This window comes from Gouania willdenowi, chromosome 1 (genome assembly GCF_900634775.1).
Source record: "Gouania willdenowi chromosome 1, fGouWil2.1, whole genome shotgun sequence".
Lineage (NCBI taxonomy): Eukaryota > Metazoa > Chordata > Actinopteri > Blenniiformes > Gobiesocidae > Gouania > Gouania willdenowi.
Genome location: NC_041044.1, coordinates 29,819,254 through 29,846,755, shown reverse-complemented (window position 1 = coordinate 29,846,755; position 27,502 = coordinate 29,819,254). Strand labels below are relative to the sequence as shown.

The 27,502-nt window shown below is 37.7% G+C and overlaps 2 protein-coding genes across 3 annotated transcripts; one reads left to right on the top strand and one right to left on the bottom strand.

Moving 5' to 3' along the window:
* Positions 1 to 1,847: 1,847 nt before the first annotated feature.
* On the top strand, positions 1,848 to 13,627 carry aip (aryl hydrocarbon receptor interacting protein). 2 transcript variants are annotated; one of them, XM_028458555.1, is made up of 7 exons: positions 1,848 to 1,989; positions 3,203 to 3,385; positions 3,467 to 3,655; positions 4,552 to 4,728; positions 7,011 to 7,152; positions 12,413 to 12,642; positions 12,744 to 13,627. In XM_028458555.1, the coding sequence occupies exons 1-7, from the start codon at positions 1,891 to 1,893 to the stop codon at positions 12,747 to 12,749; spliced, it is 1,026 nt and encodes a 341-aa protein (XP_028314356.1). In that variant the 5' UTR covers positions 1,848 to 1,890; the 3' UTR covers positions 12,750 to 13,627. The 2 variants fall into 2 exon arrangements, with proteins under 2 accessions (XP_028314356.1, XP_028314346.1); XM_028458545.1 differs by lacking the exon at positions 12,744 to 13,627 and having other exon boundaries at positions 12,413 to 12,737.
* Positions 13,628 to 15,892: 2,265 nt separating this feature from the next.
* cdk2ap2 (cyclin dependent kinase 2 associated protein 2) lies at positions 15,893 to 24,407 on the bottom strand. The gene is made up of 5 exons (XM_028449972.1): positions 24,347 to 24,407; positions 22,452 to 22,633; positions 20,458 to 20,549; positions 18,526 to 18,646; positions 15,893 to 16,514 (listed from the first exon to the last, which is right to left on the bottom strand). Exons 2-5 carry the CDS (start codon positions 22,504 to 22,506, stop codon positions 16,447 to 16,449), a joined length of 336 nt encoding a protein of 111 aa, XP_028305773.1. The 5' UTR covers positions 22,507 to 22,633; positions 24,347 to 24,407; the 3' UTR covers positions 15,893 to 16,446.
* Between the last annotated feature and the right edge of the window lie 3,095 nt (positions 24,408 to 27,502).

Here is a 27,502-nt window from a genome sequence, read left to right as displayed (position 1 = left end):
TGAGCCAACCACTTTGTTTAGAGCATTTTTTTTCTTTCAGAGTGAGGTTATCAAACCACACAGTAATACAATTGGTTAAGACACTCTCAGTTACGCAATAGTAGAAGTTTTAAAAGAATCTTAGCATTTTGGGTGAAGTCACAAAGCTTTCGTGAAAAGAAGAGGCGCTGATTTGCTTTCTTAGCAATGTTACTGGTATTAGAGCTCCAGTTCAAGTCATGAGAAAGAGTCACGTCCAAGAATTCACATTTCTCAACAATCTGCACATCACAATCATTGATAGTAATAGGCAACTGATTTCTATTGTGACAAAAGTCAATAACAAATTCACATGTTGGTCTCAAGACCATATTTTGAAAGTATTTATTAATGTGATAATAAGGAAAAACAGTTGGATAAGCTCCTGATTAATAATCATGTTATAATTTGACTATAAACATTTATTGTTGCTCACTGATTGTCGTGTCATCTTGGAAATCTTTTTATATGCCAAACATCAGTCCATCCTTTTTCTAGTCAGAAATACCTCTAAACCGATGTTAAAAATAATTCTGGACCCTTTGGCTTTTTAATAAATACAAGGAATTTGTTGTTTTGTTTTTTTTTTTTGCGAGAATTTAGCTAAACAACTTTGTGAAGATTTGAAATTTTTGCATGTTGTGCTTTTAAAGAAATGCAGAAACCTTGTTTTTGTCTGTCAAATGTTTTCAAAAGAGATTATTCTCTTAAACGGTTCAATCTTGTCGTTGGTTTTGAAAATTGATGTCGATGATCTTTGTCTTTTGTCGATCTCATCTTCCAAAAGTCTTGGTCTCGTCTCGGTGCATTCTGATCTTGGGGAAGTCTTGGTCTCAGTACAACGCTATATTTTTGTTTCATTTTCTCTTTATTTTTTTTCTTACAAAAATCTAAATTGGTTTTATTTAAAAAAAAAATTGTCCATTAACTCTTTTTAGTTTTGGTTTTTTTTTTTTTCTATCCCAACTTTTTTTTTTTTTTTTTTAACATCTTAGTATAGTTTCAATCAGAAAAAAAGATGTTAACAAGAATGAGATAAAAAAAAAAAAAAGTTTTAAATGATCAAAATAATGCCTGATTAATACTTCTTGAAAAGATATTTACTAAATTAAAAAAATTTACTATATTACAGTTAACGTTTTAGGATTACCAATCGGTCTTAATCTGTGTAATTTGCACTAACAAATTGAATTTTAGCTGTTAAATTGTTAAACTTGTGTTTTGTTTTTTTTTGTTTTTTTTTTAATTTTTTAATTACTATTATTTTAATTTATCTATATAACAAAAATCTAGTAAAGATTGACATTTATTTATTTGAAAAATACAAATTCACAACAAGTCAGAAGTGTAAACAAAGTTACATAAAGGGAACCAGCAAGCAAGACTCAAACATACAGAATTGAAAAAAAATAAATAAATAAAATGGGTAAATCAGTTATTATTCCACTTCAAAAAATATTGTCGTATATTGTCACTGTTTCAATGCTTTTGTATGAATAAGGGATAAAGTCTTGATATTTTCTTTAAATTCAGACAGAAAGGTTACAAAGAGGGGAGAAGATTTGTTAAATTTATATTTGTAAAAGTAGAATTTACCATATAAAATGAAAAGGTTTACAATGAAACCAATGTCTTATTTTCAAAATACATAGATATATTTAAAATTAAATTGAATATTATTAATTCTGCGTTTCAAGTAATTTTCCATCTGAGCCCAGAAACCAATCGAATTAATACAGTAATAAAATAAACGTGTAAGGAATTCTGGTTCGTTATTGCGAAAATTGCATTTATTTAGTTTTTCCAATGACGTCAGAGCCCGACGGGTTTCGGCAGACCTCGGATTTTTTCGGGAAATCTGACTCGTCAAGGATGGAGGAAGAGGCTCGCAAGCTGCTCGAAGAGGGAATTGTAAAGAAGCTGATCAGTCCTGGTAAAGGGGAGCAGCCCGCTTTTCCCAATGGGACCAAGGTGAAAAACACTACTATCTGCTGTTGAACTGGTTTGATTTAGACCTTTAAATGGCGTTAGAAAACACTACGAGACGCGCTATGCTAATGCTAACATCGCTTGTAGCTGTCTGCATCCTGCGCTACCTGAGTCACATATCAGTACAGACGGTGTGTCTGTGCGTTTGGACTTGTCTGGTTCATTTGTGAGATATGTTACCTTTGTAGTGACGTTATGTTGGCTTTTAGTCTCAGTCGTTGTTTAAACAGAGTACGATTTCAGCCTGTTTTTCCACACTGACGTTGACGCTCAGGGAGGGACAAGAGAACTGTGTTTCTAAAGGCTTATTGGCTGGAAGATTGTGTCAATCACTTTTCCGTCGCTGTGATTGGTCGGAATTTACTTAGGCGTGAAGTTTTTCTGGAGCTTGTCAAAGAAACTGTCATTGATGTAAATTTGAAGTGCCTGTTGGGCAGAGGTGTAAAGAATACTGATATATGCTACTCAAGTACAAGTAAGTCATACATGAAATACTCAAGTACAACTAAAAAGTAGCTCAATTAAATAGTACTCAAAGTAAAAGTTACTAGTTACTTTCACCCTCCACGTTTATTTTTGGTAATACATCTTGCCACAGTCCCTTGCATACAGTAAACATCTCATGTAGAAACTTAAGAAGGAAGAGACCAAATCTTGCACAAATTAAACTTAATTTCTTTTACACAAATGCATTTTTATAAAATAAAAGGTTTGTCAAAATGTACAATTCGTTTTTATAAAAAAAAAATAAAATAAAAATAATGTCAATTAATTAAATTCAAAATAAAACAAGTCTCAAGCTTTAATTATAGCTACATTTATAAGAAAGTGCATTACGTTTAATCTGATTGGTCGGCTATGATGTGATGCATTTGATTGTTGTCTGGTCATTTCCTTTTTTGTAGTTTCACAATGTTTGTTGATCATTTTAAAACAAAAATGTAATAATTTACTCTGCAACAGTTGGGTGTAGAAATGTAACTAATTACTTTAACTCTTTTAAAGTGTACTTAAGTACAAGTAAAATTACTGATTTAGAAATATATACTCAAAAAAGTACAAGTACCCATGAAAGCAGCTAAATTACAGTAATGTGAGTACTTATAATCCATGACTTTCACCTCTGCTGATTGGATCATGAGTTGATTACCCGTTCTGTTATCACGTTCACTTCAGCGTCTCTCTCTGTCCACAGGTTGTTTTTCATTACCGTACCAGCCTGTGTGATGGTACTGTACTGGATGACTCCAAGACCATGGGCGGCTGCTGCAAACCCATGGAACTCATACTGGGCAAGAAGTTTAAATTAGCAGTGTGGGAAAGAGTGGTGATCACTATGAGAGAAGGCGAGATTTCACAATACACATGTGACACTAAGGTTAGTGAGCTTAAATGGCGGCTGTTCAAAGAAATGCATCATCACTGCTGACTGCTGCAATGGGTTCTTCTCCCTCCCCAGGACGTGGCCCTGTACCCACTGGTGTCCCAGTCTCTGAGGAACATTAGTGTGGGCAAGGACCCTTTGGAAGGGCAGAGGCACTGTTGTGGCATCGCTCAGATCCACTCGCACCACTCTCTGGGACACAAAGACCTGGATCAGCTCCAAGCCAGTCCACAACCTCTCGTCTTCACCATTGAATTGGTGAAGGTAAGAAATAAAGGACTTAATTATTATTTTTCGTCAACACAAATGCTTCTGTCCTATTTCAAGCTAGTCCAAATATGTAATTTATTTAGTTATTTAGTCATTTGTATTGGTTTTCTTTCAGAATATTTTCAGTGATTTATTATCTATAATTCATAAAAACAGATAAATCAGCAAAAGTGTTCAGGGTGAAGTTTTCTTTGGAAATAATGGCATAACCAAAATTTTCATCGCATGTGCCAGGGTGGAGTTCAATTATTTTATTCAATTATCCATGTTCAATTACAACTCAATTATGATTGCAGTGACTTGCATTTTTTCTAATTACAATTATAATTTTTCCCCCTGAAAGTCAATTACAATGATGTTCTTAAATATTAAAGTTCAATAACAATTAATCACAATAGCTAAACCTTTAATAAATAAGCCCATAAAACATAACCTTCCACTTGAATTAGCTTTTTGTTAGCGTCTCTTATGATAACAGGTCAGTTTGGACCCATGTCTTAAATCAGCTGTAAAATACCCTGTTAGGCTTCCTTATCCATGAAAATATTGGTATTAATATATTTGGTGTGGGTGGGTCAGTATATTTTATATATATATATATATCAATTATTTTAAAGATGAGAAAATGATTCCTTAAGAGAACTGACAGGTCGTGGGAAAAGTTGACATGAAACATATTTTAATGGTTGTTAACTACGTACGTGTAATCCATAGAACTGTAACATGGTTCCACAGGTAATTAAATTGTAAATTTCATTTTTTATAGAATTTCCATACCAATTACAAAGTCAATTATTTGAACTCAATTATGGTTACATTAGCAATATATATTTACAATTATAATTATGGTTTGATGAAACGCAGCAGCTAATCTCTCCTTTCACACTCAGGTTCTTCCTCCCGGATCCTTCCAGCTGGATGTGTGGGCCATGACTGATAAAGAGAAGCTCGATCTGGTGCCTCAGATCCACGAAGATGGAAATAAGCTCTTTAAACAAGGACAAATCAAAGAGGCCACAGAAAAGTACTACAATGGCATCGCCTGCCTGAAAAACCTACAGATGAAGGTGAGGAGAGGAGACACTGATCGCTTTTTAGTGAGCGTGAGCACTTCTAAGTAGGGGTGTAACGATACACAAAAATCGCAGTTCGATACGTACCTCGGTTTTGAGGTCACAGCTCGGTTCATTTTTGGTACAGTACGGAACAAAATGCAAAACATGAATTTGCTTGTTGTTTATTTTAAACTTATGTAAACCAACAATGTATTTAACATTATACAGAATATGAAAATGAAGTTAAAAATACAATACTTGTAAAGTGCTGCCTGGTAATAATAATCTCAAACAAAAAATACATTAAATATTATATTATAGTATATCACAGTTCCAGCATGTAGCCCTTGGTTTAGACCTTCAGGATTTTGGCCAGAAAAATGTACTTGTCCACATTGTCTGCAGTAAGTGCAGATCTGCTGGTAGTTACAAATGCAAAACATAAATGTACTTGTTATTCAAAACTTTAGTAAACCAACAATGTATTTAACATTATACAGAATATGAAAATAAAGTTTAAAGAAAATACTGTATTGTTGTAAAGTGCTGCCTGGTAATAATAATATTCTCAAACAAGAAATATTATAAAAATTAAAAAAAAAACTCCTCACAGCTTAGCAGCTTTTATCCGCAGCTATAAAGACTCCAATGGCAGTTGTTGTTGTTTGAACTGAGGACGTTTTCTTTCTTGTCACAGTGATATTCGCTCTCGGGTGGTGCCATTTCAACTGAGTTAGCATGTTCGTTGTGTTCTCGGAAACATACCCGATTTCAGCTGAACAATGTCGGCACACTGCCCTCGTTTTATCCACTGGTCTTTCTCCGTTGCAGTATTTCACCCGGAAGCTGAAGTGCTCCCAAGCAGGAGACTTTAGTGACAGGGGAGGGTCCTCCAGCTCTGGTTTCTCACGAGCGTTAGCCATGACGTACACGGGCTGCAGATGTAGCTGCAGGCGGAAGTAAACACGCAACTTCCGTTCCGGAAACTCACCCGTGCACAACCCTGTACCCGAAATGAACGTCCTGTACGGAAACGGTTCAATACAAATACATGTATTGTTACACCCTTACTACTAAGTAGGGTTGTGCGATATGGCCTAAAAATGAAATATCAGATTTTCTCACAAAAAATTAGATTTATGATTTTTTCAGATTTTTTCACAATTTTTTTGTTTTGATTTTATATAAAATTTACCCCTATTTACCTCCTGGGATTAAAGTGCCTTTTGTTAAAAAAAAATAAATATATACACTACTGGTCAAAAGTTTTAGAACACCACACTTTTTCCAGTTTTTTACTGAAAATTCTTCACTTTTTTTGCGTCATTGCACTCTGAAATGAAAGCATAGAACAAAAAAGCAATTTGTGTTGAAAAAGAAATCATGTAGCTCCTCCTCCCTGGTTCCACTGGACCATACAGTATGTCTGTATTGTAAAATGACTCCCCCCCTCCAACTCTCTCCATCTCTCTATCGTGCCCCTTTCTTATCATACATGGTAGCTTGGGCCAATTGCAGTGGGCTTTAGACCAGGGGTGTCTAACTCATTTTAGTTCAGAGGCCAAATACAGAGCAGTTTGATCTCAAGTAGGCCACAGATTTTATGCTGGAAAGTGAGTAATTTCAACAAAATTTTTGGCCCTAGTTTGCACTTCTGTGTATACATAAAATACAAAATATGTGTTATATTTCCTAGAGTTTGTGACAATTTCTACTTAGATATTTAAGGGAAATATTATGTCATAATTTGAGGAAAATTAAATAATTTTGAGAATTTTCAACTACTTAACATTTAAAAAATGTCTGCAATCATGCGATAAAAGCACCAGGAGTGTGGAGTTTCATTTACACAATGATTCATGTTTTCTCTCTTTACTTTCTCCAAATTGGATGTTCCAAAGGGCAGCATTTGGCCCTCATGTGCTTTAGACAAATCTTGCAGCGTACACTCACTTTTTGCACGTCTGTCGCCACAAACCCAAACCAATTCTAGACGACTGACGATACTATTCCCCTCTCACTGTTCTCTGTCTCGCACTCATTAGCGATCGCTGTGTTTTTGCTGTGTGTGCATTAGAAGCTGATGGAAGCTGGCGGGGACAAAAAATGTGTCGTAGCAAGTGAAGAAAAAAGTAGAATTTTTTAAATCATCCGCAATAACAAAACTAAAAAATAAAAAATGGATACATCGCCCAGGCCTACTTTGAAGCGATGAGTTTGAACTTGATGTTTGGAAGCAGTTAGTGTGCTGTTGATTCTGGAGAGTTCCTGACTGTGTGCTGTTTGTCCATCAGGAGCATCCCGGAGACGAAGCCTGGGTGAAGTTGGACAGTATGATCACTCCGCTGCTTCTCAACTACTGCCAGTGCCTGTTGCTGCAGGGTCAGTACTACGAGGTCATCGAACACTGCTCATCTCTCATCTTCAAATATGAAAGTAAGTCTCTGTTGTCTGCTTTGTGCCTGAACCAGCAGCCTCTATAGTTGTACCAGTTAAACAGTGTTGGGCACACTACTTGGAAAATGTTGTAGTTAGCTAAGCTACACGTTGTTCTACATTAAAGGAAGCCTAACTATACTGAAGCTATCAACCAGAGACACATAGCAATTTGAAGCTACAATGAAATTACAAAAGAACTCTCAAAAAACATACTTGAATAATCACCACAAAAAACTAATCAAAAAAAAAACCCAACAGGTTGTGTGTGTGTCTTTCTGTTTTCATTTATGATTTCTGATCATACAAGTATATTTACCTTGTAAATCAGTCTTAGCTGTAATTGTTAGGCTAGTCTGGCTATGGATCTCACACACACGCACACACACACACGCACACGCACACACACACACACACACACACACACACACACACACTGTGTGTGAATGCGTGTCCCTAAATTTGTGTTGCACATCTTGGACTCTGATTGGAGCTTCTTTTTGGGCTTACACAGTAAACATCGAATGTGTATCAGTTCTGTGAGGTGTCGATTAATGTATATGGCCACTGGCCTCTGCTCATTCCTCTGCCTTAATAATAATAATAATAATGGTTTGGATTTATATAACGCTTTTTTCAAGGAAACTCAAAGCACAATTCATACCCGATCATACGAGGCAATGTGAGTTAAGTGCCTTGGCCAAGGACACAATGACAATGAGTTAAATAGAGTGTGATTTGAACAGCCAACTTTTCAGTTATTAGACGACCCACTCAACCTCTGAGCCATGGTTACCCCTCTGACTCCAGCTGCATGGTTTCCATAGGGTAGCTACATGATTTTATAAAGGAGAGCTGTGTTTAGGATCTAGAGATGCCTCAGAAAATCTATCTTCTGTTGATGCTACCTCACTATTTGGCCACAAAAGTATCAAAAATAATTTGATGTAGAAAACAGCGATGTACGGCCACACTACTGTGAATTGTAGTTAAACAACGGTAGTAATGCTGTTACTGCCCAACACTGCTATTAAATATACCATATAAATATAGACAGGGAGAATGCTGGGCAGCGACACATAAAGATAACAGAAATGGTTTGGTCACAATGCTTTATTAACACACACACACATTCATTGTTAGTCTTGATGAAGCTTTGTATTCATTGTATTTTTTGTATTATTTGAATGCACGAGTATAAAGAATTGCAAACAAGTTGCATGTCTGCACAATTTACTAGTTAGTGTCGATAACAGTAATTAGCCCCTATGTTTTAATTGCTCTTCTGTTTGCTCGCTAATCTTCTATTGTAGTTAGGCTGTAAAACTAATGTTCTCCGCTGCTCTTTTCTGTCAGCAATTATTAACTGCTTTAGGACTCCAGCTGAGTTTTTATCCATTTATGCACAATTCAATTGACTGTACATTCTCATCATCAGTGATGGAAATCAGACAACCTGCCTTACATCTTTATCTAGCACCCCTAAGGGTATTCAGGTCAATTAGTGTCAGCCCATGTGCTGCTGCAAACCTAACGTGATAGATGAGTTTAGAAGAACGATTTTTAATGAACAAAAACAAACCAAAATGCCTAGAAACTAAAATGTAATTGATTAATTTTGCATTGATAAGTTTAGGCAACCAAAAAGAAAATTATGAAAGGAAAAGGGTGTCAACAGGTTACCCTTAAAATGATAGTAGTAATTAAAAAGTGAGGTTTTCTATTAATAGAAAGAAGTACAGAAATGTGACGATTTTTCAATAACCTGAAATATGATTCAAATGTTTCAGTCACAAAAGTAAAAAAAAAAATACCAAAGAATTATTCTAGATTTCTGGAATATTTGTTATAAAATGATGATGAATGTTTTAGTGTGCCAGTCCATTGCGTAGCTGTCTACGACGCATTTGGCCAAACAAATGATTTATGATTTTTTTTTTTTTTTTTTCTTTTAAATGATGTGTACATGAGGATCCTAAACATTGATCATTCTTTGATTCAAACCCATTAAATTGACTCTCCCAAAGCTGATTAAGGCCATTTGTATGTCAGCGGTGGGAATTTAATCACCTGTTTTCCGGGCTGCTGTAAATTGCAGTTTCCTGCTCGCAATTTGAAGATACTGCATGTTAAAGGTCATTTGAAGGCCACTGATAAATACTTTTTGTGTCAAGGAGGAAACTCAATGTGTTTTCATGGAATAAAAAGCTGAATTACCGGTACAACATAATTGTAGGTCAGATTAAAAGTGTCTTTATCAAACTCTCCACTACGATGTACATTTTAGGACATCCTCAGTTCTCAGTGTGAAGTATCAGGAAAACCTGTCATTTGTCAGACCAAAAGGACTCATGACTCAGCAAAACCTCCGTCAAATCCAACAGCCTCACTTATCAAACCAAGCGCCGTCAAATGGCTCAACCTCAGGCTTAAAAAACAAAATCATCAGACTCGATGGCCTCAGGCTTAAAACACGACATGGAGTTTTATTTTGAAGACACCTGGAAATACACTTGATGGCATCAATATGCTGCTTCGAATTATTATTTTATTTATTCATTTTTAAAGGTTAAGCTATATCGACATTTCATCTAACTATGTATTTACTAATCAAACAATACGTTAATATGTATCTTAACTTTTTAAAAATGAAAAGGAAAAAATGGCTTCTCAGCTAACTTTGTCATGTGTACTTTCGGTTCCTTCAAAATCGTTCCAGCAAAATTCATTGAGCCTTTTTTTTTAATAGTATGTTAAGATGAGGTTTTGTTTATTCAGACAAGGTTTTTCAGGAAATGTTTATCTCCCGACATGTTTCGACTGTCAGTTGCCAGTCTTCGTCAGTGAAGTTTTGCTGATTGCCTTTGATGGTTCCTTTGAAGTTTCACTTGACTTCCATGGAATAGTTCCAGCAAGATTCATTTTGTCTTCTTTTTGAACAATATGTTAAGTTGAGGTTTCGTTTAGTCAATGAAATCTCGCTATTACATGGAAGTCAAGTGAAACTTCAAAGGAACCATCAAAGGAGATCCTTCAAAATCGTCTTGCACCCTTTCGGTTCCTTCAAAATAAAACGCCAGGTCGTTTTTTAAGGTCTGGGGGGTGGGGGGGGGGGGGGGTCCTGTCCTGTCAATAGGTCTCGCTGGTCTCTGAAGATCCTCTCCCTCAGGAGTCTCCTGTGCACCACGTTCTCCAGCAGTGCTGGATCAGTTGCAGCCAATTGATCAGCAGTTTTCAGCAATGATCATGTGATTTTAATTACAGTTATTATATTATTATTATTATTAATAATATAGAAACTGTATTTGTAGGCGTGCACACGTCACTCTGGGGCGTCAGTATAATTTTTTTCTCCTCGTTTTTGCAAATATATCCTTCATATATGATATGTGTTGTGAACTGTGCAATGTTCGATTAATTCACACAAATGTATCAATTTCACAGAGCTGTATTTAATTTCATCCTTCTTCTGTTGGGGGCAGTTTCCCGTTTTTCATGATTTTGTGCGTACGGCAGGGTCAGATCCTCGTGGAGGTGCACACATTATCCCGCCTTTTTTTTTGTAAGTCCCAAAGGTGGTTAATAAATGAGGCCCCTGAAGAATGGTTCTGTTACTTGTAAATGTCTGCACTGACACAAGCACTATTACCTCTCATAATTTCATTAAGCCTTTTTTGAATTTTTTTTTTATGTTTATGCACAATTTATGCATAATCAATGTAACCTCTTCATTAGACAGTTTGTTTTAAATGCATAGATGCATACAAAGTTTTTGACATTCCACCTAGAATGTTTTATAGACTTTATATAACATACTGTACACATATCTTGCTTTCAGAGATTCCTAAAAATAGGAATTGTTCTCTTACTGGAAAATGTTTTATTGGATGCTCTGACACAAGCATTTACCTCATCAAATTGACATCCTTGACATTTATTTTATTTTATTAATCCAGGTTAGTCACACCATGTCTTGTTCTCATGCACGTTATTTTGAAATGATGTCCTTTAATAAATAAAAAAAAGAACCTAGTTTGATCTTTATACATGTTTTTGTACATTTCTGTTAAATGGGAGAGATGCCCCCCTCCCTAAAAAGTAACTTAATAACTTTTACTCTGAGGACATTTTAAATGATCTACTTTTTACTTTTACTCGAGTAGATTTTTACACCAGTAACTTTACTTCTACTTAAGCAAAAAGTAACAGTACTTCCTTCTTGGAAGAGTGTGGAGAGAAAAAAAACAGACCTTGACAACAGGCTGTTCATCTCAAAGGGCCGAATGAAGATAAGAGAAGTTGATGGAATCCATCAGAGAGTTCTGAGAGTTCGGCCCCTTCTGTTGATGACTAGCGGCTTCCAATAATGCTGCCAACGTAATCCGAATTTTGCGATAAATCAGGAAAATGCCAGTTCCAAACAGCAAAAGTTATCATAATTCCAATCTGGTGGACGTCTTCCACATCCTCAGGACATACGGGCTCTCCCTTTGCCTGTCCTCCTTGTTGAGAAATTTGACCAATAGCATAGAAAGAACAGCTGATCAATTGCATTATTTAGATTTAGGATCAGGATGCAGAAAGAGGCTCTTATTAGATTAAGACAAGACAAAGAGCAGCAAGCAGGAAAAACGGTGGGAGTTTAGGAAAAAAGAGAAGAAGAAAAAATTGGGCCAAAAGCAGCAAGAGCGCCCCAAAAAAATGGGCATATAAAGAGGAACCAGGTGGTATGGAATGGCTAAAGGTAGCTTAAATGGGCAAAATCTGGCAACAATAGTGAAAAAGGACAGAAATGTGAAACAAAGAGAGGCGAAATGTAGGGTAAAAAGGAAACAAGTGGTATTTATTGGGCAAAATGTAGCTTATTTGGATGAAATGTGGCCAAAAAAATTGAAGAAAGGACAAAAATTGGATAACTGTCAAAAAGAACTCACAAAAAAGTGCCCGAACTTTTTGAAAAGGGGGAAAAATGGGACAAAGGAAGTTGCAAAATGGCCAAAGGAAATAAGTTAAAAAGGTTACCCCTTTTAAGGTTTTTTGGGGGAATAATAATTAAAGTTAAGGCATAAAGAGCCACATGTTGAAAATCACTGACTTGAATATATATGAATAATGGCTTCTACATAGTGTTGCTGATAATGTAGTGAGCTGGTCTGGACAAAAAATGCCATGGTGGAATTTTTGTCCCAGTCTCCCCCTGCCTTAGAATGTCCTGAATGTACACCATACTCCACACTCCTTGTCTGTGTGTTTGGAACAGATAACGTGAAGGCTTTTTACAAGCGGGCCAAAGCGCACGCCGCAGTGTGGAACGAGGTGGAGGCACGAGCGGACTTTGCCAAAGTCCTGGTTCTGGACCCGTCGCTTGGACCATCTGTGTCCAAGGAGTTGAGGGTGATGGAGGAGAAGATCCGCTCCAAGGAGAGGGAGGACAAGGGCCGCTACAAGGGCTTGTTCGACTACAACGCACCAGAAGCCACTGCCACTACAGTCAGTCCATTTATTATTTAGCCACATTCACCCAGCCTACGTACCAGCGGATTGAAAAGGAGCACTTTTACTGAAGTATCTTGTGTACTTTTTCCTCACAGGGTTGAAATCGACAAAGTGTCGAGCATATGAAGATGCCTATCAATTTCAAGGTCGGGGTTGGGGGGCGGTGGGGTTTGGACACGGCTGCTGTTTTAATCCTCCATGCACATGTGAAAGCCAAACACGTCTCTGTGGAACTTACTTCTGTCAGGTCACACAGTGTACACACTTCTGTCCTGCTTTATTCCTTTGAATACACACATAAGGCTTTAAAGTACACTAAGCATCAGTTAGCCAGCAGTTCAAAACCAGCAGATTTAGAAAGTCATCAGTACGTCATTTTTTGTGTGCAAAGCTAAATTATCATTTTGTATTTAAGGGTTAAAGAAACCCTTGACTTTGCCCTATGAATAATTCCTTACCTTCACATTCTCTTCATGAGTTTTGCCTCTGGACTTGCTGCAGGGAGGTGTTTTCATTGCATGTGAACACCAGTGTATCTGTAGTTTTGACAGATAACTCAGCCCGGCATTAAATGGGCAATTTTTCCCTTTTCTTTCACAGTTAAGTAAAGCAGTTAACAACACTTAAAGCCTAATAACTGAGTCAAAATAGTGACTTTCATTTTTATTCCACACAATTTTATGCACCTATCACCCTCTGCTTAGCACTATATGACATCCTTTCTGAGCAGTTTTTATCTTACAGCTGATGGGTCATGAAACTGAACTGTCTGACAATCATGATTTAAAACACAAAAGACTTGTGTTGTCATTGTTTTCCAATGTACTTATTATACTTTGTATCGTTATGTTTTGTGTGTGTGTGTGTAAGACATACCATTATTTTTGTCTTTGTCAAGTTGTACTCCAAAAACCCACAGCTCATGAAGAGCTAAGTGGGCTGTAACTATAGTGTTTAAAATAAAACTTGTTTATTCTGAGCTTAGTTTTTGTTTTCTGCTTGGTGTCTACCAAGTCTTCATTTATTTAATCAGTCCATGCAATGTTTCCAATATAAGACTTACTTAGAACATTCAAAATATTGAAAAACTTTTTAAAAAAACATGTTAAGCGTTTTAGGAAAAATCCTAAGATGCGGAACCCAAATCCTTCCCTGCAGACAGTAACTGATTAAGACTGAATAGTGATGTCTGTTTCATTGGATCTAAAAGCCTGTGACTCAGCAGAGGATTAAAAGGAAGGACAAACTGTTTTAATTACAGCACTGCCTGTGGCAGAACTGGGTTTTCATACAAGCAGTGTGCATGGACTCATCAGTGGTGATGCATTTGTACAAATCAAGCTGATTTTAAGTCTTAAATCTGAATATGAGGCATATTTTTCCATTATGAGCAGTGTAGCTTAAATGTCAGGCAGATGTTAGCATCCTCTCCCACAGTCTCGATTGAACTACCAAAGAAACTCTTCCTCTTCATGGAAACAACTTCCTAACTAATATTTAATATCACTCTCGGTTTACACCAGACAACTATACATTTAGTCATCTTTCAATGTGCAAAGGCCTGTATATCACTTAAAGCGGTATCAAACTTGAGGCCCAGGGTAAAATCCAGCTCTGAGAACCCATAATTTGACCTGCAGTAGGGACGGCGCTTGAGCATTTTATTTAATATTTTTATTATTATTAATTTATTGAGTTCAAAAACATTGAACATTTTCAGAGTAGCCGTTCTGTTCCAATTAAATCCCTGCTTGTACCCCATGGGGCCCATTGATTAACATATACTACAGTGTGTGTGATAAGGGATGGGATGGGCGGAAATCCATAATTAAGAAGAAGAAAAAAAAAAAAAAAAGAGTTCCCGTAGAAAATGAAGACTAGAAGTCCGTCTCCCAGGGAGCCGCTACAAAGTTTTACCCGTTTCTGTCACCTCCGCTTCATGTGAGCACAGTTTTTCCTGCATGCGGTGCGTTAAAACATACCTGAGAAACACGCAGAAACAACAAACACATCGTTATCCTATAAAACTACGAGGGATTTTCTGAATCGTTTTACTCAGCTTCAGCTCAAACCGTGCGATGCATGTTCTCACACGATCTGACTGCTCACACTGTACGTCCATACACGACACGTCGGGTCTTGTTTCCGGAAATGCAACGTACACATTTCGAAGACAACTCTGAAGCGTCGCCATTAAAGCAGACGAAGAAGAAGAACCCGGAAGTGGAGAGACACTCGCAAAATCTCAGCAAAAAGAGCTTTAAAAAAAAGAAAAGGCGAAGATGTGATGGACCAGGAACTGGATGGACAGACGTTGGCAGTACAGTCCGTACATTTTATAGCGGTCCTACGGTGTTCGTGCATGCGCAGGGTGAGAGTTTAAGGTAAGCCGGTCCGTGGCACTGTTTAACTGTGAGATACCCTCACGAGGAGATACTGGATTTCAAACATGTTTGATTTCCTGACGATTACGACCCTACGATTGCTGATCGGGAGCTGGTCATGAGGTGGTCATCGCCTCTCGTTACCCCATGTATACTACACCATGCACGATTTAGCAGAGCCTCGCACGATTCCAAAAATAGACGCACAAGTCGAAAATCGGCTGCTTCCTTGTAAATACTTAATTCCGATTTCAGTTAATTCCTGCCGTTCTGAGCATGCCAGACTTGTCGCGATCACGCGCTGATGACATAGTCCAGGATGGCTGGCCGGACTCTGAGACTATTTAATAAGAGCCTTCAAAGAAACGGATATATCAAAAAGGGTGGATGGAGGGAATAATAAACAAAAATAAACATGCCAACAGATACCGAGATATGAGCTTTTGAAACTTAGCCAAAGATGTGATATGGATTTTTCGATTCTTGAAACTGATCCAGAATCCATATAATGATCAAGATCCTCTCCAAAATTTAATGGAATCTTTCATGGCGTAAAATCCGTCTTTGGTTAAAATTTGGTCAAACTCCATAAGTTTTGATGTAATGCTGCTAACAAACAAAAATACTGGTGATTACCTGCTTGGCAGATGTAATAAGGGATGAAAAATCCCTACTAGCATTTTTAAACCCAACAAAGGTGAGGTGGACTAACTAATCACAATGAGTTTGAAGGAAATCTGAAAAATTTTAATATTTTAGGGGGATCTTTTAGTATTACCAGGTTTATAGAGTTTTAAAACAGCAACATTTCACTCAAATCAAAAAAAGTTAATAGAAACCCACAGACAACAATTTTTGTTTATTCCAAAAAAAAACATACTGAACTGCAAAAATCTGATTTACAAAACTTTCATCCTATCAAACTAACTGAGCTCATGGGAATGACTGACAGCGTGTCCGCGCTACAAAAAGCCAGGGCTAGATAGTTCCCTATGAAGCAGAAAAAGTCTGCTTTTTTCTTTTAAATGGTGATTGGAGACAATTTGTGGGAGTTTATATTAATGATTTCCATTATCCAAAAGTGAAAAAAAAAACTTTAATGGTCAACTGTCATGACAATAGCAACACATTCTACATGTTCCCATTAGTTTCACAGAGGATTTCATCAAAGCACAGCATTAAAATGTGCTGACATTGGTAAAAAACTTTTTTGGTTTTTTTCAGCACCCAGTGCATTTGAAAAAAGTTTGTCTTTACCAAAATATGTGATGAAATACAGTGGACATGAGAGGACCTGGGTGTCACTATAAAAAGCCAGCACAAAAAGTTTAAAGGGAAAAAAAAAAAAAAAAAAAATTCACAGAGTGGGTATCACGACGGGAGCAGGAATACAGTGATGAGTGAAGCCAAAAGGTTATGTACGGGCACTTCTCTCTGTTTCTGCAAGGCACTCCCTGACCAGTGCACGAGCGTGGATGATACCTGAACAAAAAACACACAAACCTTATTAATGAGACCCCTCCAGGGATCCAGTAACATAATCACCAATGAGGAAAAAGGTAATATAATACAGCACATTGAAACATCTTTAAGAAAACGTGTCTGAAAGGAGGTGGTGATTGGTGTATGTTTAAGGACATCCTCAGGTGTTAGAGTGAAGTATCAGGAAAACCTTTGTCATTTGTTAGACCAAACAGACTCATGACTCAGCAAAACCTCCCTCAATTCTAACAGCCTCACTTATCAAAACAAGTGCCGTCAAATGGCACGGCCTCAGGCTTCAGAATAAAAGTACACAAGGAACCTAAAGTACATACAACAAAGTTGTATTTATTAATTATACAATACGTTGATATATCTTAACTTTTAAAAAATAAAAGGTAAGAACGACTTTTCAACTTATGTCGTCTTGTGTACTTTTGCTTCCTTCAAAATAAAACGCCATGTCGTGTTTTAAGGCCTGACGCCGTTGAGTCTGATTACTTTTATTTTGAAGCCTGAGGCCATGCCATTTGACGGAGCTTTGTTTGACAAGTGAGAGCTTCAAATTTGACGGTGGTTTTGCTGAGTCATGAATTTGTTTGGTCTGACAAATGACAGGTTTTCCTGATAACCGATACCTCACTCTGATACCTGAGGGGTATTCCATAAAGGAGGGTTAACAAACTCTGAGTCTATCCATAAACTCTGGGTCAACATACCCCGCGATGGGAAACTCTGGGTATCTGATTCCATTAAAGCTGGTATGAAGTGGGTTAATCAACCCTGAGTATGTAAACCTTGGGTTACTTACATGCACGCTCGTGATAAAAAGCCATCATCAATGGTTCGAAGATGACTTGAGCTGCCATGACAACCACGGTGATTTATTCACCGTAATGGATGAAAAATAAGCCGTTGTTTGATGAATATGAGCCTGTTCTAAAGGTCTTCAGTCTTCAGTGACTGTAGTGGCTTAAATCACCCATAATTAGTCACTTTTTGGTCGCTTCATCACTTTATCTCTTCAGTGACGTGACGAGCGGTGAATAATATGAATAAAATGTGTTTGAGGAGACGTGACAGCAGCATAGGATGTCTGCATAGAGAGCCCTCCTGTTACACTGGATATAAAGAGTGACTGACGCTTGATATTACATCATTTAAATTGATTTTTAATGTAATATTGTGGCCAGAGACATCTCGACATCCTAAAAAATGTCATAAAAAAAACACTGAAGCGGGACGCGAACCCGAAACCCAGCACTTTCAAGAGCAGCGTCACAACTCACTGCGCCATCATACCTTGAAAGAGATGTAAGTTACAGATTTAACTGTATAACAATATAAAACAACAATCAAGCCTTAAAAGTGGATTCATTTAAATTGTCATCTCCTTTATATTATCCACAGGTTTGTATTCAGGGAACTTTACTACAGACGTCAGTAGATGTTTTAATGCAGATCAACCTCTCAGTGACTTTCACTTAATGATCCGTATCCACAATGTTTGAAAGAAAACTGCCGTTTGCACGCACAAAAAAAAAAACGTAAAGCAACACAACATTAGTAATGATGTGAACACGTCTGTGGTGTGTGATGTTACTAATGTGTTTCAGAGAAGAGTGTTAAGGTTCATTAAAGTGTTCAGAAACGGTGTTCAGGTGGGAGGAGCCAGGTAGAAACCCAGGGTTTCTTTGATAAAACCTGCCAGCGACCAGGTTTAGTTCACTGACAATGTTGCCATGGTAACATACTCAGAGAAGAACATACCTTGCGTTCAGGGTTTCCCTCATTTGAGCTTGAGTTTGAACATAATCTGCTTTAAGGAATACCCCTCAGAGGATGTCCGAAAACATACACCGATCTGTTGCCAGTCATTCACTAAAATGAGGCATAGGTGAAGTTCCTATTGTTTTTAGCATTTTTTAGGCAGAAAAATAAAAATGACATAAAAAAACGTGACAGGTAGTGATAAAATTGATCCGTTTTTGACAGGCAGGTTAAATTATACCTCTCTTCAATCTCTCCATAGCGCTCTTGCTTCCAGCGTACGTAGGCCTGATCTCACGGCTCATCTCCTCAATGACTGACAGCAGCTCACTGTAAGTGGAGCCTTGAGACACTTTGACAGGCTGTGTGGGGTTTTCACAAAGACCTCAGGTTAGTGAAAAACATTGTCATTGTCACCCTGGAAATTGAAATGACACTTCAAAAGGGAGGAGTTTTAAAAACACAATGATCATGTGATATTCCAAAATGATAAACTCGAGCAACAAATGCTCACAAAATAGATGTTCGCATCTGAAAACTGTGAAAATTTAATCTTACGTCACGTTTCAAATAAAGAAACAGAATTTGAATTGAGCTCCTGTGCAGGAAGCATTCTTTCTATACAATGCTCCGTTATTACATTGTTTGGCTTGTGTAGTCAAGAGAATGTCTATTATATCAGAAGTAGGGATGGGTGATATCGAAAAAACATCACAAGTTTTATTTATTTTATTTATCATGTTAATAAAATCCTACTTTAAGCTTTTTTTGAATCACCAACTTTCTAAGATAAAACGTTACTGCTTCAGTTACATTAGGCCTGGGTGATATGGACCTATATTCATATTTCGATATTTGTCCTTAAAATGGCAAAAGACAATATAAACTTCATCCTTTTTTTCTCAATATAGTTTAACTAGAAAAGCAGTACTGGGTCAAAGTCTGTGAGCTGTGTTGCGGCTCTCATACTTTGTGGTGTTAAAGAAGAGAAATAAATACACTGTTTCCTCAAACGTCTCTCAGTGCTTCCAACACTCAGAACTGATGGAGTTTTAAAGAAGATTACTGGATATCTGCTCTATGCCTCTCACAGGCAGCTGCAGTCATGTGTGAAAAAGAGAGAGCAGAGTGTTCCTCTGCTCTGATTGATTCCTCTGTGCTTCTCTAGTGCTCACGAGCCTGGCTAGAAATGGTTTGATTTGACAGAGAAAAACCTTTGGATGCACGGTGTATGGACACATACTGTATAAGGCACAGACACGCACCGCAGGGGATAAAATGTGCACTACAGCCAGATTAAAACGATACATATCATAGTAATCGCTAATTTAATGTGTGTGGTTTTGGTCCCACTCTGTTGCTAAAATATCATGAAGCAGACTAATCTACTGACAGCACTGCAGTAGCATGTTTACTTCACCCAGAGATACTTGTTTACTGCATGGTTATGCTGTCGTTAAGTCACCATCAGGTACTGAAGCAGTCAACCAGTGGGCGGGCCATGCTCAGACATGAGCGTCAAGTGTTTAGTTTAGCGGGTCAAAGAAGCAGAAAATAGATACTATGGTATGCGGAGGAGAAACACTGCTTTTATAGGTCAGATAGTGTCCCCCAGAGTGACTAGCAAATGATCAATTAGTCTGGTTAGAAACTGCAGACGTATCTCACAAATGGAAGTGTTAATTTAACTCCTGCTGTTCTAGAAGGACTTTTAAAGAATAAGATCTAACCAAACCTCTATTATATAGATTTTATGTAGCTTGCGAGTAAAATTCACTACAGACACAGTTTAAAACGACAGCGGTGGCCATTATTATGGGTTTTTGTGCACCCTGGTTGCATTTCCACATTAAAATGTACAAATCAGAACACATAACAGTATATGTAGCAAAAGTCATGATAATTGCTTGAGAGGATTCTTAAACACCAAATATAATTTGTTTTGAGGAATGTATAAATTAGTTTATTTTTATATATAATGAATAGCAATTCTCCATTCATTTCATGTAATTTTAAGGAAGAATTACTATATCGTTATCAGCATATAAATTCTACCTATATTGTGATATAACATTTTCTCCATATCGTACAGCACTACTTCATGATCTAAAATAGTCAGATTGCACGCCCCTAATGAGCACTACATTCAAAGGTTTAACAGTTACTGGCTCACCTGGACAAAACCCATGGAGGGGGGTCCGAAGTCACTGAACGCAGGTCTAAAGTTAGATGATGAAGGGAGAGATGGAGACGGCACAGATGAGCCTGGACCCAAAAAAAAAAAAAATCTGCCTGACTACACTTCAAATGAAAAATGGCAAGAGAGCATTAAAAACATCATTACCGTAATTCACTTACAAAAGGCACAGGTCAACTAAAAATTACTTAGAATAATGTTTATCACTATTAATATTTAATTCATTTCTTTACTTAATGTGAGCTTAACACTGTCACGAGTTCCTCCACCTGACAGCACTTTATGACAATCACCTACTGTTGCTATGGTTACTGACCCTTGGTAGGTGTCAGAAATTCATAACTGTGCACTTGGTATTGTACATGATTCATAGATACAGTACATCATCAATAAAGACTAGTGAGTCCGTTCCAGAAGCAGCCATGCAAGCCTAAGCCATGACATTACCTCCACCATGCTTCACAGATGAGCTTGTGTGTTTTGGGTCATAAGCAGAACCTTTTTTTCTCCATACTTCGGCCTTTCCATCACTTTGGTAGAGGTTAATCTTGGTCTCATCAGTCCATAAAACTTTGTTCCAAAACTTTTGTGGCTCATCTCTGTACTTCTTTGCAAAATCCAATCTAGCCTTCTGATTCTTTTTGCTGATGAGTGGTTTGCATCTTGTGGTATGGCCTCTAAATTTCTTCTCTTGAAGTCTTCTTCGTACAGTGGATTGTGATACCTTCACCCCAGCCCTGTGGAGGTTGGCAGTGATGTCACTGACTGTTGTCTTTGGGTGTTTCTTCACAGCTCTCATAATGTTTCTGTCATCAACTGCTGTTGATACCCTTGGCCGACCTGTTCTATGTCTGTTGCTCAGTACACCAGTAGTTTCTTTCTTTTTGAGGACATTCCAAATTGTTGTATTGGCTATGCCCAATGTTTGTGCAATAGCTCTGATCGATTTTCCCTCTTCTCTCAGCTTCAAAAGGGTTTGCTTTTCTCCCATAGACAGCTCTCTGGTCTTCATGTTTGCTTAACAGCAAATGCAGTTTTCACAGTTGAAAGCTAAAAACAAGAGCTATTTAATGTTTAAGCAATCAATCTAAAAGGCAACACCTGAGCAACTAGAAACATCCATCAGTCACATGTTCCAATACTTTTGCTCACTTGAAAAGTGGGTGGGTTCAAACAAAAGGTGCTCTGTCCTGAGCTGTTTAACACATCTAGATGTAAATACCATGAAATAAAAGCTGGAAGTCTGAACTTTTGTCTCATATTTATATTTTGATCTGAAACCCAAATGTCTTCAGTATACAACAAAAACAAAGGAACTGCCCTTGCCGTTACAATACTTTTGGAGGGGACTGTATATGTACTGGGGTATCCCGGATGTGATTAATATTGGAAATATCTGATCGCAGCAAAAAAAAAAAAAAAATAATAATAATAAAATATCACATTATATCAACCTACATCTAAAATGTCAGAAGCAAGCAGTCCATTCCACACGCTGCTCCGGCACTTTTATCCAGCAGCTGACAGAACTGAATAGCGACTGTAAAATAATAACTTAAGTGAACTTGAACTTATTGTTTTCATTTTTTAGGGTAAAAAAAAAAAACATGCTCAATTGTTTAATATTCTTATGTTTAAATTTAACTAGTGGTTATTTTGTGTTTTTTTGTTGTTGCTATTATTGGATTTATTTTTCAGGGTCTCCTAATTTATTTATTTGGTTATTAATAAAAGGGTCAGTTTTTCTCATACCCTCTGTTGCTGAGTATTGTTCTCTGTTTGAGTAACTTGATCAAGACTTTTCCAACATTCCACACTACAAAAAAGGTAATAAAAGTATGTATGACTCCTGCTGCTGATATCGGCCAATACCCAAAACTGCAATATTTGTATCGTATCTGAAGTGAAAAAGTTGGCTCGGGCTCTGACTGTATTTCTATAGGATTACAGCAGATGCAGTCTCACAGTACCAGGAGGCGTGTGGTTGGAGCCGGATGGCGCTGGAGCTATCGGTTTGTAACTCATGGCGATTTCAGCAGGCAGCTCCCCGTACGATGTGCCGCTTCCTTCGGTCACGTCGACCCGATGCTTATACAGCTTTACTGGTGGTGATGCGCTCCTAAGAGCTGATCCAGAGGAATCAGAAATAAAACTGCAAGAGACATGATACAACTCTATATAATTCTCTGTATGACATTGTTTAAAGTCGTTAGCTTCAGACCACAGACATCATGTAACTCAGATAATGGGGGACAACAGACAATTGTAGGACAGATTTGAAATGTATGCAGGAATGGAAGTTAATGAACAGATAGTGAAAGAACATTCTGTATCCTAGCAACCATACCTACATTCATACAAATGGCTGTGTATTTTCTAAATGAATGGAGGCACTATCATTCTTTCGTCAAAATGTTGACGAAAGAACATTAAAGAAAAGGAAGGACAGAGAGGATAGAGAAGAAAGCATCTGCACTCACAAAGAACAATAATCACTAAGCAACATCTTATACTGGGTAAAAGAAACTTTAGATTTATAGTTTTTAGAAGCGTTCTGTATTTCCATATGGAGTGGAACAGTTTAAATTGGCAATTCTAAACCAAATACAAAAATAGGATTTTAATGGCTTATAGAAATTAAAATCATCAAAGTAATGCAATATAAACATCAAGTTTTCTGTTCTTTTCTCTGATATAATTAAGGCTGCTGGCTTAGTCTATACAACAATGGGTTATATGTGATTATGCACAGTATTCTATAATCTAATGACTTCAAACTGTAGAAACACTTATGGTGTATAGGTCAACCAGATTAATGGAGAAGATGTGGAGTTGTATAAGTTTAGACTCTATTTTTAAATGTGCAATGAGTCAAGCATGAGTCAGTTTAGAAAGTGGGACAAACATGCTTTTAACTCTGCACAAGGAGGAAGAAACGTGTTTTTTATGTAACATGCAACCATATTTTTTTTTTTATTTGCCAACCGTGTACTGATAAATCAGCACAAATCGTGCAATAAACTAAATAAATAAGCTTATGATTCTTCCTACCCCTTTTGGAATATGTTGGTAAACTTTTGATTTGCATGGCTGTTTGAACATGTCCAAAATATACTTTCGTTCATTCATTCCTTCCTTCCCCCCCCCCAGATTAATTTTATGTATTGATTAACTTAAGGCAATATATCTCAAATAATTGCAAATAAACATTTATATGTTGGTATTTTATTTATTAAATAAGCTAAGACACATGAGCCACTGCCGCTTATTAAAGCCCTCAGAAGACTGAATGACAGTACGGTACGATTCTCATTCTTCACCAGGTTAAAACTGTTCAAAAGTTATTTTACCTAAACAAACAAAAAGCTAAATATGTGAGCAAATAGACACTTCAGATGTCTTTCAGGTAACACCCAGTATCCTGGTATAAAAATTATGGTTTACTTTGAACTTTACTTTTTAACTCCCACATTAGCCAAATTTATTTGCACGGCTTGTTTAACTGTATTTACTTTAATGTTCACAGCATAGACTTGCACAATTAAAACGTGTGCATGTATACAGGGTGTACACCTCCAGGCCCTTTGTTTTAGTGCAATGGTGGCCGGGTCAGCAAGAGTGGATCAGATTAAGGAAACGCAAGCCGAAGGAAGAGGAAGAAGCCTGGCTAACCGGGTGGACATCGTTAGCAGGGTTAGCTAGCCTGTGCCGGTTAGCATAACATTCAACATAACAAAAAAGGAGGAAAACAGCCACAAAAACAAAAAGACTTGCTTCTCGCAGACTATACATGACGGAAAGGTTAACTGCACTCATGACTAGTGAGCAAATGAAAAAGTGTTGATTAAAAAATGTTATTTCTTACCTTTTAGACAAGTATAGATTCTATTGGACGACGTAAGCTGCGGCTGTTCCTCTCCTCCGAGTCTGCGCAGTGAGCACCGTTCTTTAGCTCCAGTGTTGCCAGATACAGCAGATGATCTCCCGGTCAAAACTGATAAAACTCTCCCAAAAGTGAGCGGTGTAATGTTTCTCATGACTTTGTTATAATAAACGAGTATCAAATGAATAATACTAATGAGACGCATCAATGTCGACCAGCAACACTTAAATAATACATTTCTCAAATTTTAACTTCTCTTAATTGTTTTTATATGTGAAGCCATTGTTGTCCAATGCTTAGTCGCAGGCCACAGAAGAATCTACAAGTCTATAAAAGCTCTTCTTTTTATGTTCTTTCTTCTAGGCCCTTTCTGATTGCAAGTGTTGCTAATTGTGATATTACACAAGAGCATGATATAGTGAAAAGCCCCTGACGGAAGTCTGCGTTCAATAAACCAATCGCGTTCAGACTTACTCTAACCCTAACCCTAACCCATATCTATTTTGTATGCCTATATAATTATGTAACATATAAAATTATTTATATGGCACAATTTATTTATTTTGAGGTTGATTATTTTTAACTGTAGAAGAATCACACAGCACAATAGCATGCCGCATTGAGCTCTGCCCCAAACTGTGGACTGAAAGCCAATAGCATGCCGACGTTGAGCAGCGTTGAGCTCCGCCCAGAACTGCAGATTGCAGTCAGGGTTACTTCGATATAGTAGCAACAATTAATTAAATGCACCACTGGCTCAAAGTAGCCTATACTTTTAGGGGGTATACTACAAAGCTACATTACCTCTTATCGCGCAAACTTCCGGGATTTAATCAGTGTGGGTTGTCCTACGAAGCTCGCTAACGTCTTATGGGGCTAAATCACCATGGTAACTTAGGCTGAACAACTAACCTGGTTGGGACCAGGTTTTGTTCTGGCTCAGATCTGAGCGAGTGCTAAAGCCACACCTCCTGACCAATCAGTTCTCTTAGAAAACGACCTGCTCATTGTTAGAAGATCCTGGTTGGTGCAGATCTGACAGCAGCGTTTAGGAAAGAAAGATTATGAATGGATATACTGTGTGTGTGTGTGTGTGTGTGTGTGTGTGTGTGTGTGTGTGTGTGTGTGTGTGTGTGTGTGTGTGTGTGTGTGTGTGTGTGTGTGTGTGTGTGTGTGTGTGTTAAATAGGTCTGCCTGAATAGAAAAACATGTGTGCCTGTAATAAAGTGAAACTGATCAGAACGCTGTCTGTTTATCATTCAATCTGGATTAATATCTTAATAATCTCACTTTTACACATTAACAGTATCAGCACAGCTTCATTCCTGGCTTTTCTGTAACAACAGTGTTGTTTTGGTCTGGATGATGGATTTTATTTATTCATAATTCGGGACCAGGTAATGAAGTGGATCAGATGAGCAATTATAAAATCCCCGCCTCCTAACCAATCCCTACTGGTGCGTGCTGCACAAGCACTGTTGGTCTTTGCTGTCATCCTGGTTTTGAATTTATTGTATTTGTGTAAGATCATAAACTGTTCCTCCATTGTAAAAAAGGTCGCTCTATCAGGTTTCTCCATTGCAGTGATTGGTCAGACGCTGCAATCTCCACCCCTGAAGTCACTTGGCTTAAATTAGCGTGTTGTTATCGACCTTCATAGGACAGCTTCTCTCTGACAGGGAATGTTTGGTTCGGTGAAGCCCGCTAACGGTGAATAATCCAGAATATACTAATCTAGCTTCGTAGTTTGTATACCCCCTTAAAGCTATATATGTGGCCTACATTTTGTAAAGACTACATTTAAGGCTGCTGTAGCTCATCCCGTGATTGTCAGAGATATATTTTTGCTCTTTATTTTAGATTAGATTACTCATAGTAATATTTATAAATAATAGTAAGAGATTAGGTGGTCAGTATATGCAGCAACAAATATTTTACCAGCCGGAATGGGGGTGGTCAGTGTGAGTATTTATATCTGAATTGAAATTAAATAAACAATGATGATAATCATAATATTTCATTAATCTCCAGAGAAATCATATGAGCAGGCTGTGTTTTTATGATTCCTTATCAGCAAAACTGACCCCGCTCCCTCTGTGCACAAGAATTTAATGTTCAGTCCTAAGAAACTATTCATCAAAACATTCAAAGGTTTAATGAACAATATACTATTTCATTTAGTGTCTTATTGTATTTGTGGTGGTTGTGACTTCTGTTGTTGGTTGACGTCACTGTTTCAGGCTGGGCAGGGGAGCATCAGAGCACGCTCTCACAGTCGCACCTGTGGCAGCTCAGTGATCAACCCACATGCTCTTGATCTATAATCAGCTCCTCAGCCTTTAGACCTCTGCTGACCTCGGATCTTGTCCCTGATGATTTCCACCTGTACCAGTAGTAGATCTGCTGGCTCTCTTGAGCATTATGAGAATTATTCTTCAGATGACTCCTCTTTGTGTTTTCTCCTGAGTCTAACCTGTGCTATTTGTTGTTCTCTTTCATATTATTCATTTCAATGTCTCACTATAAGATATACGCCTCCGCGTCATATCTCAGAAGCCCTTTCTCATAAAGCCAACTCTGATTGGCTGATGAAATGTATTCATTCGTGGCAGGTAGTCCTAACTACTATAAGTAGAGTGGGTGGAGAATAAATTGGCATTCAAAAACCTCTTCTCGCTCAAGAAGCTTCTTTCGGGTTGATCGTAAACCTGGTGAACTGCTTTGGAACTGTGGGAACACGCTGTTGAGCAGGGTGTCTGATGGAGGGCTCTGAAAGTTAGTTTTTGGCTGCGCTGAGAAAGTTTGCAGCGGAAATGGGGGCGTGTGGGACTCCCATGGATGAGAGTGACATTTCACAGGAGAAGGAAGAAGAAACACCAGACTCAGACTTAGAATGGTCGCAAGTAGGTAGAGGGGAAAAAAATCAAGGAAGAAATAATAAATGGGAGTTAGAGGCAAGCAGTGACGAGGATAGAGAGAGGATAGTTAGATGAAAGAAGGAAGAAACACGATTTAAAGTAATGCTGAAATTAAAATCAATGAACGGAGGGGGAGTAGTGACTAGAAATCCCTTTAGGTTGACTCGAGAACTGATGAATAATGTAGGAGAGATAGAGAAGGCAAGGTTTGGGAGAGATG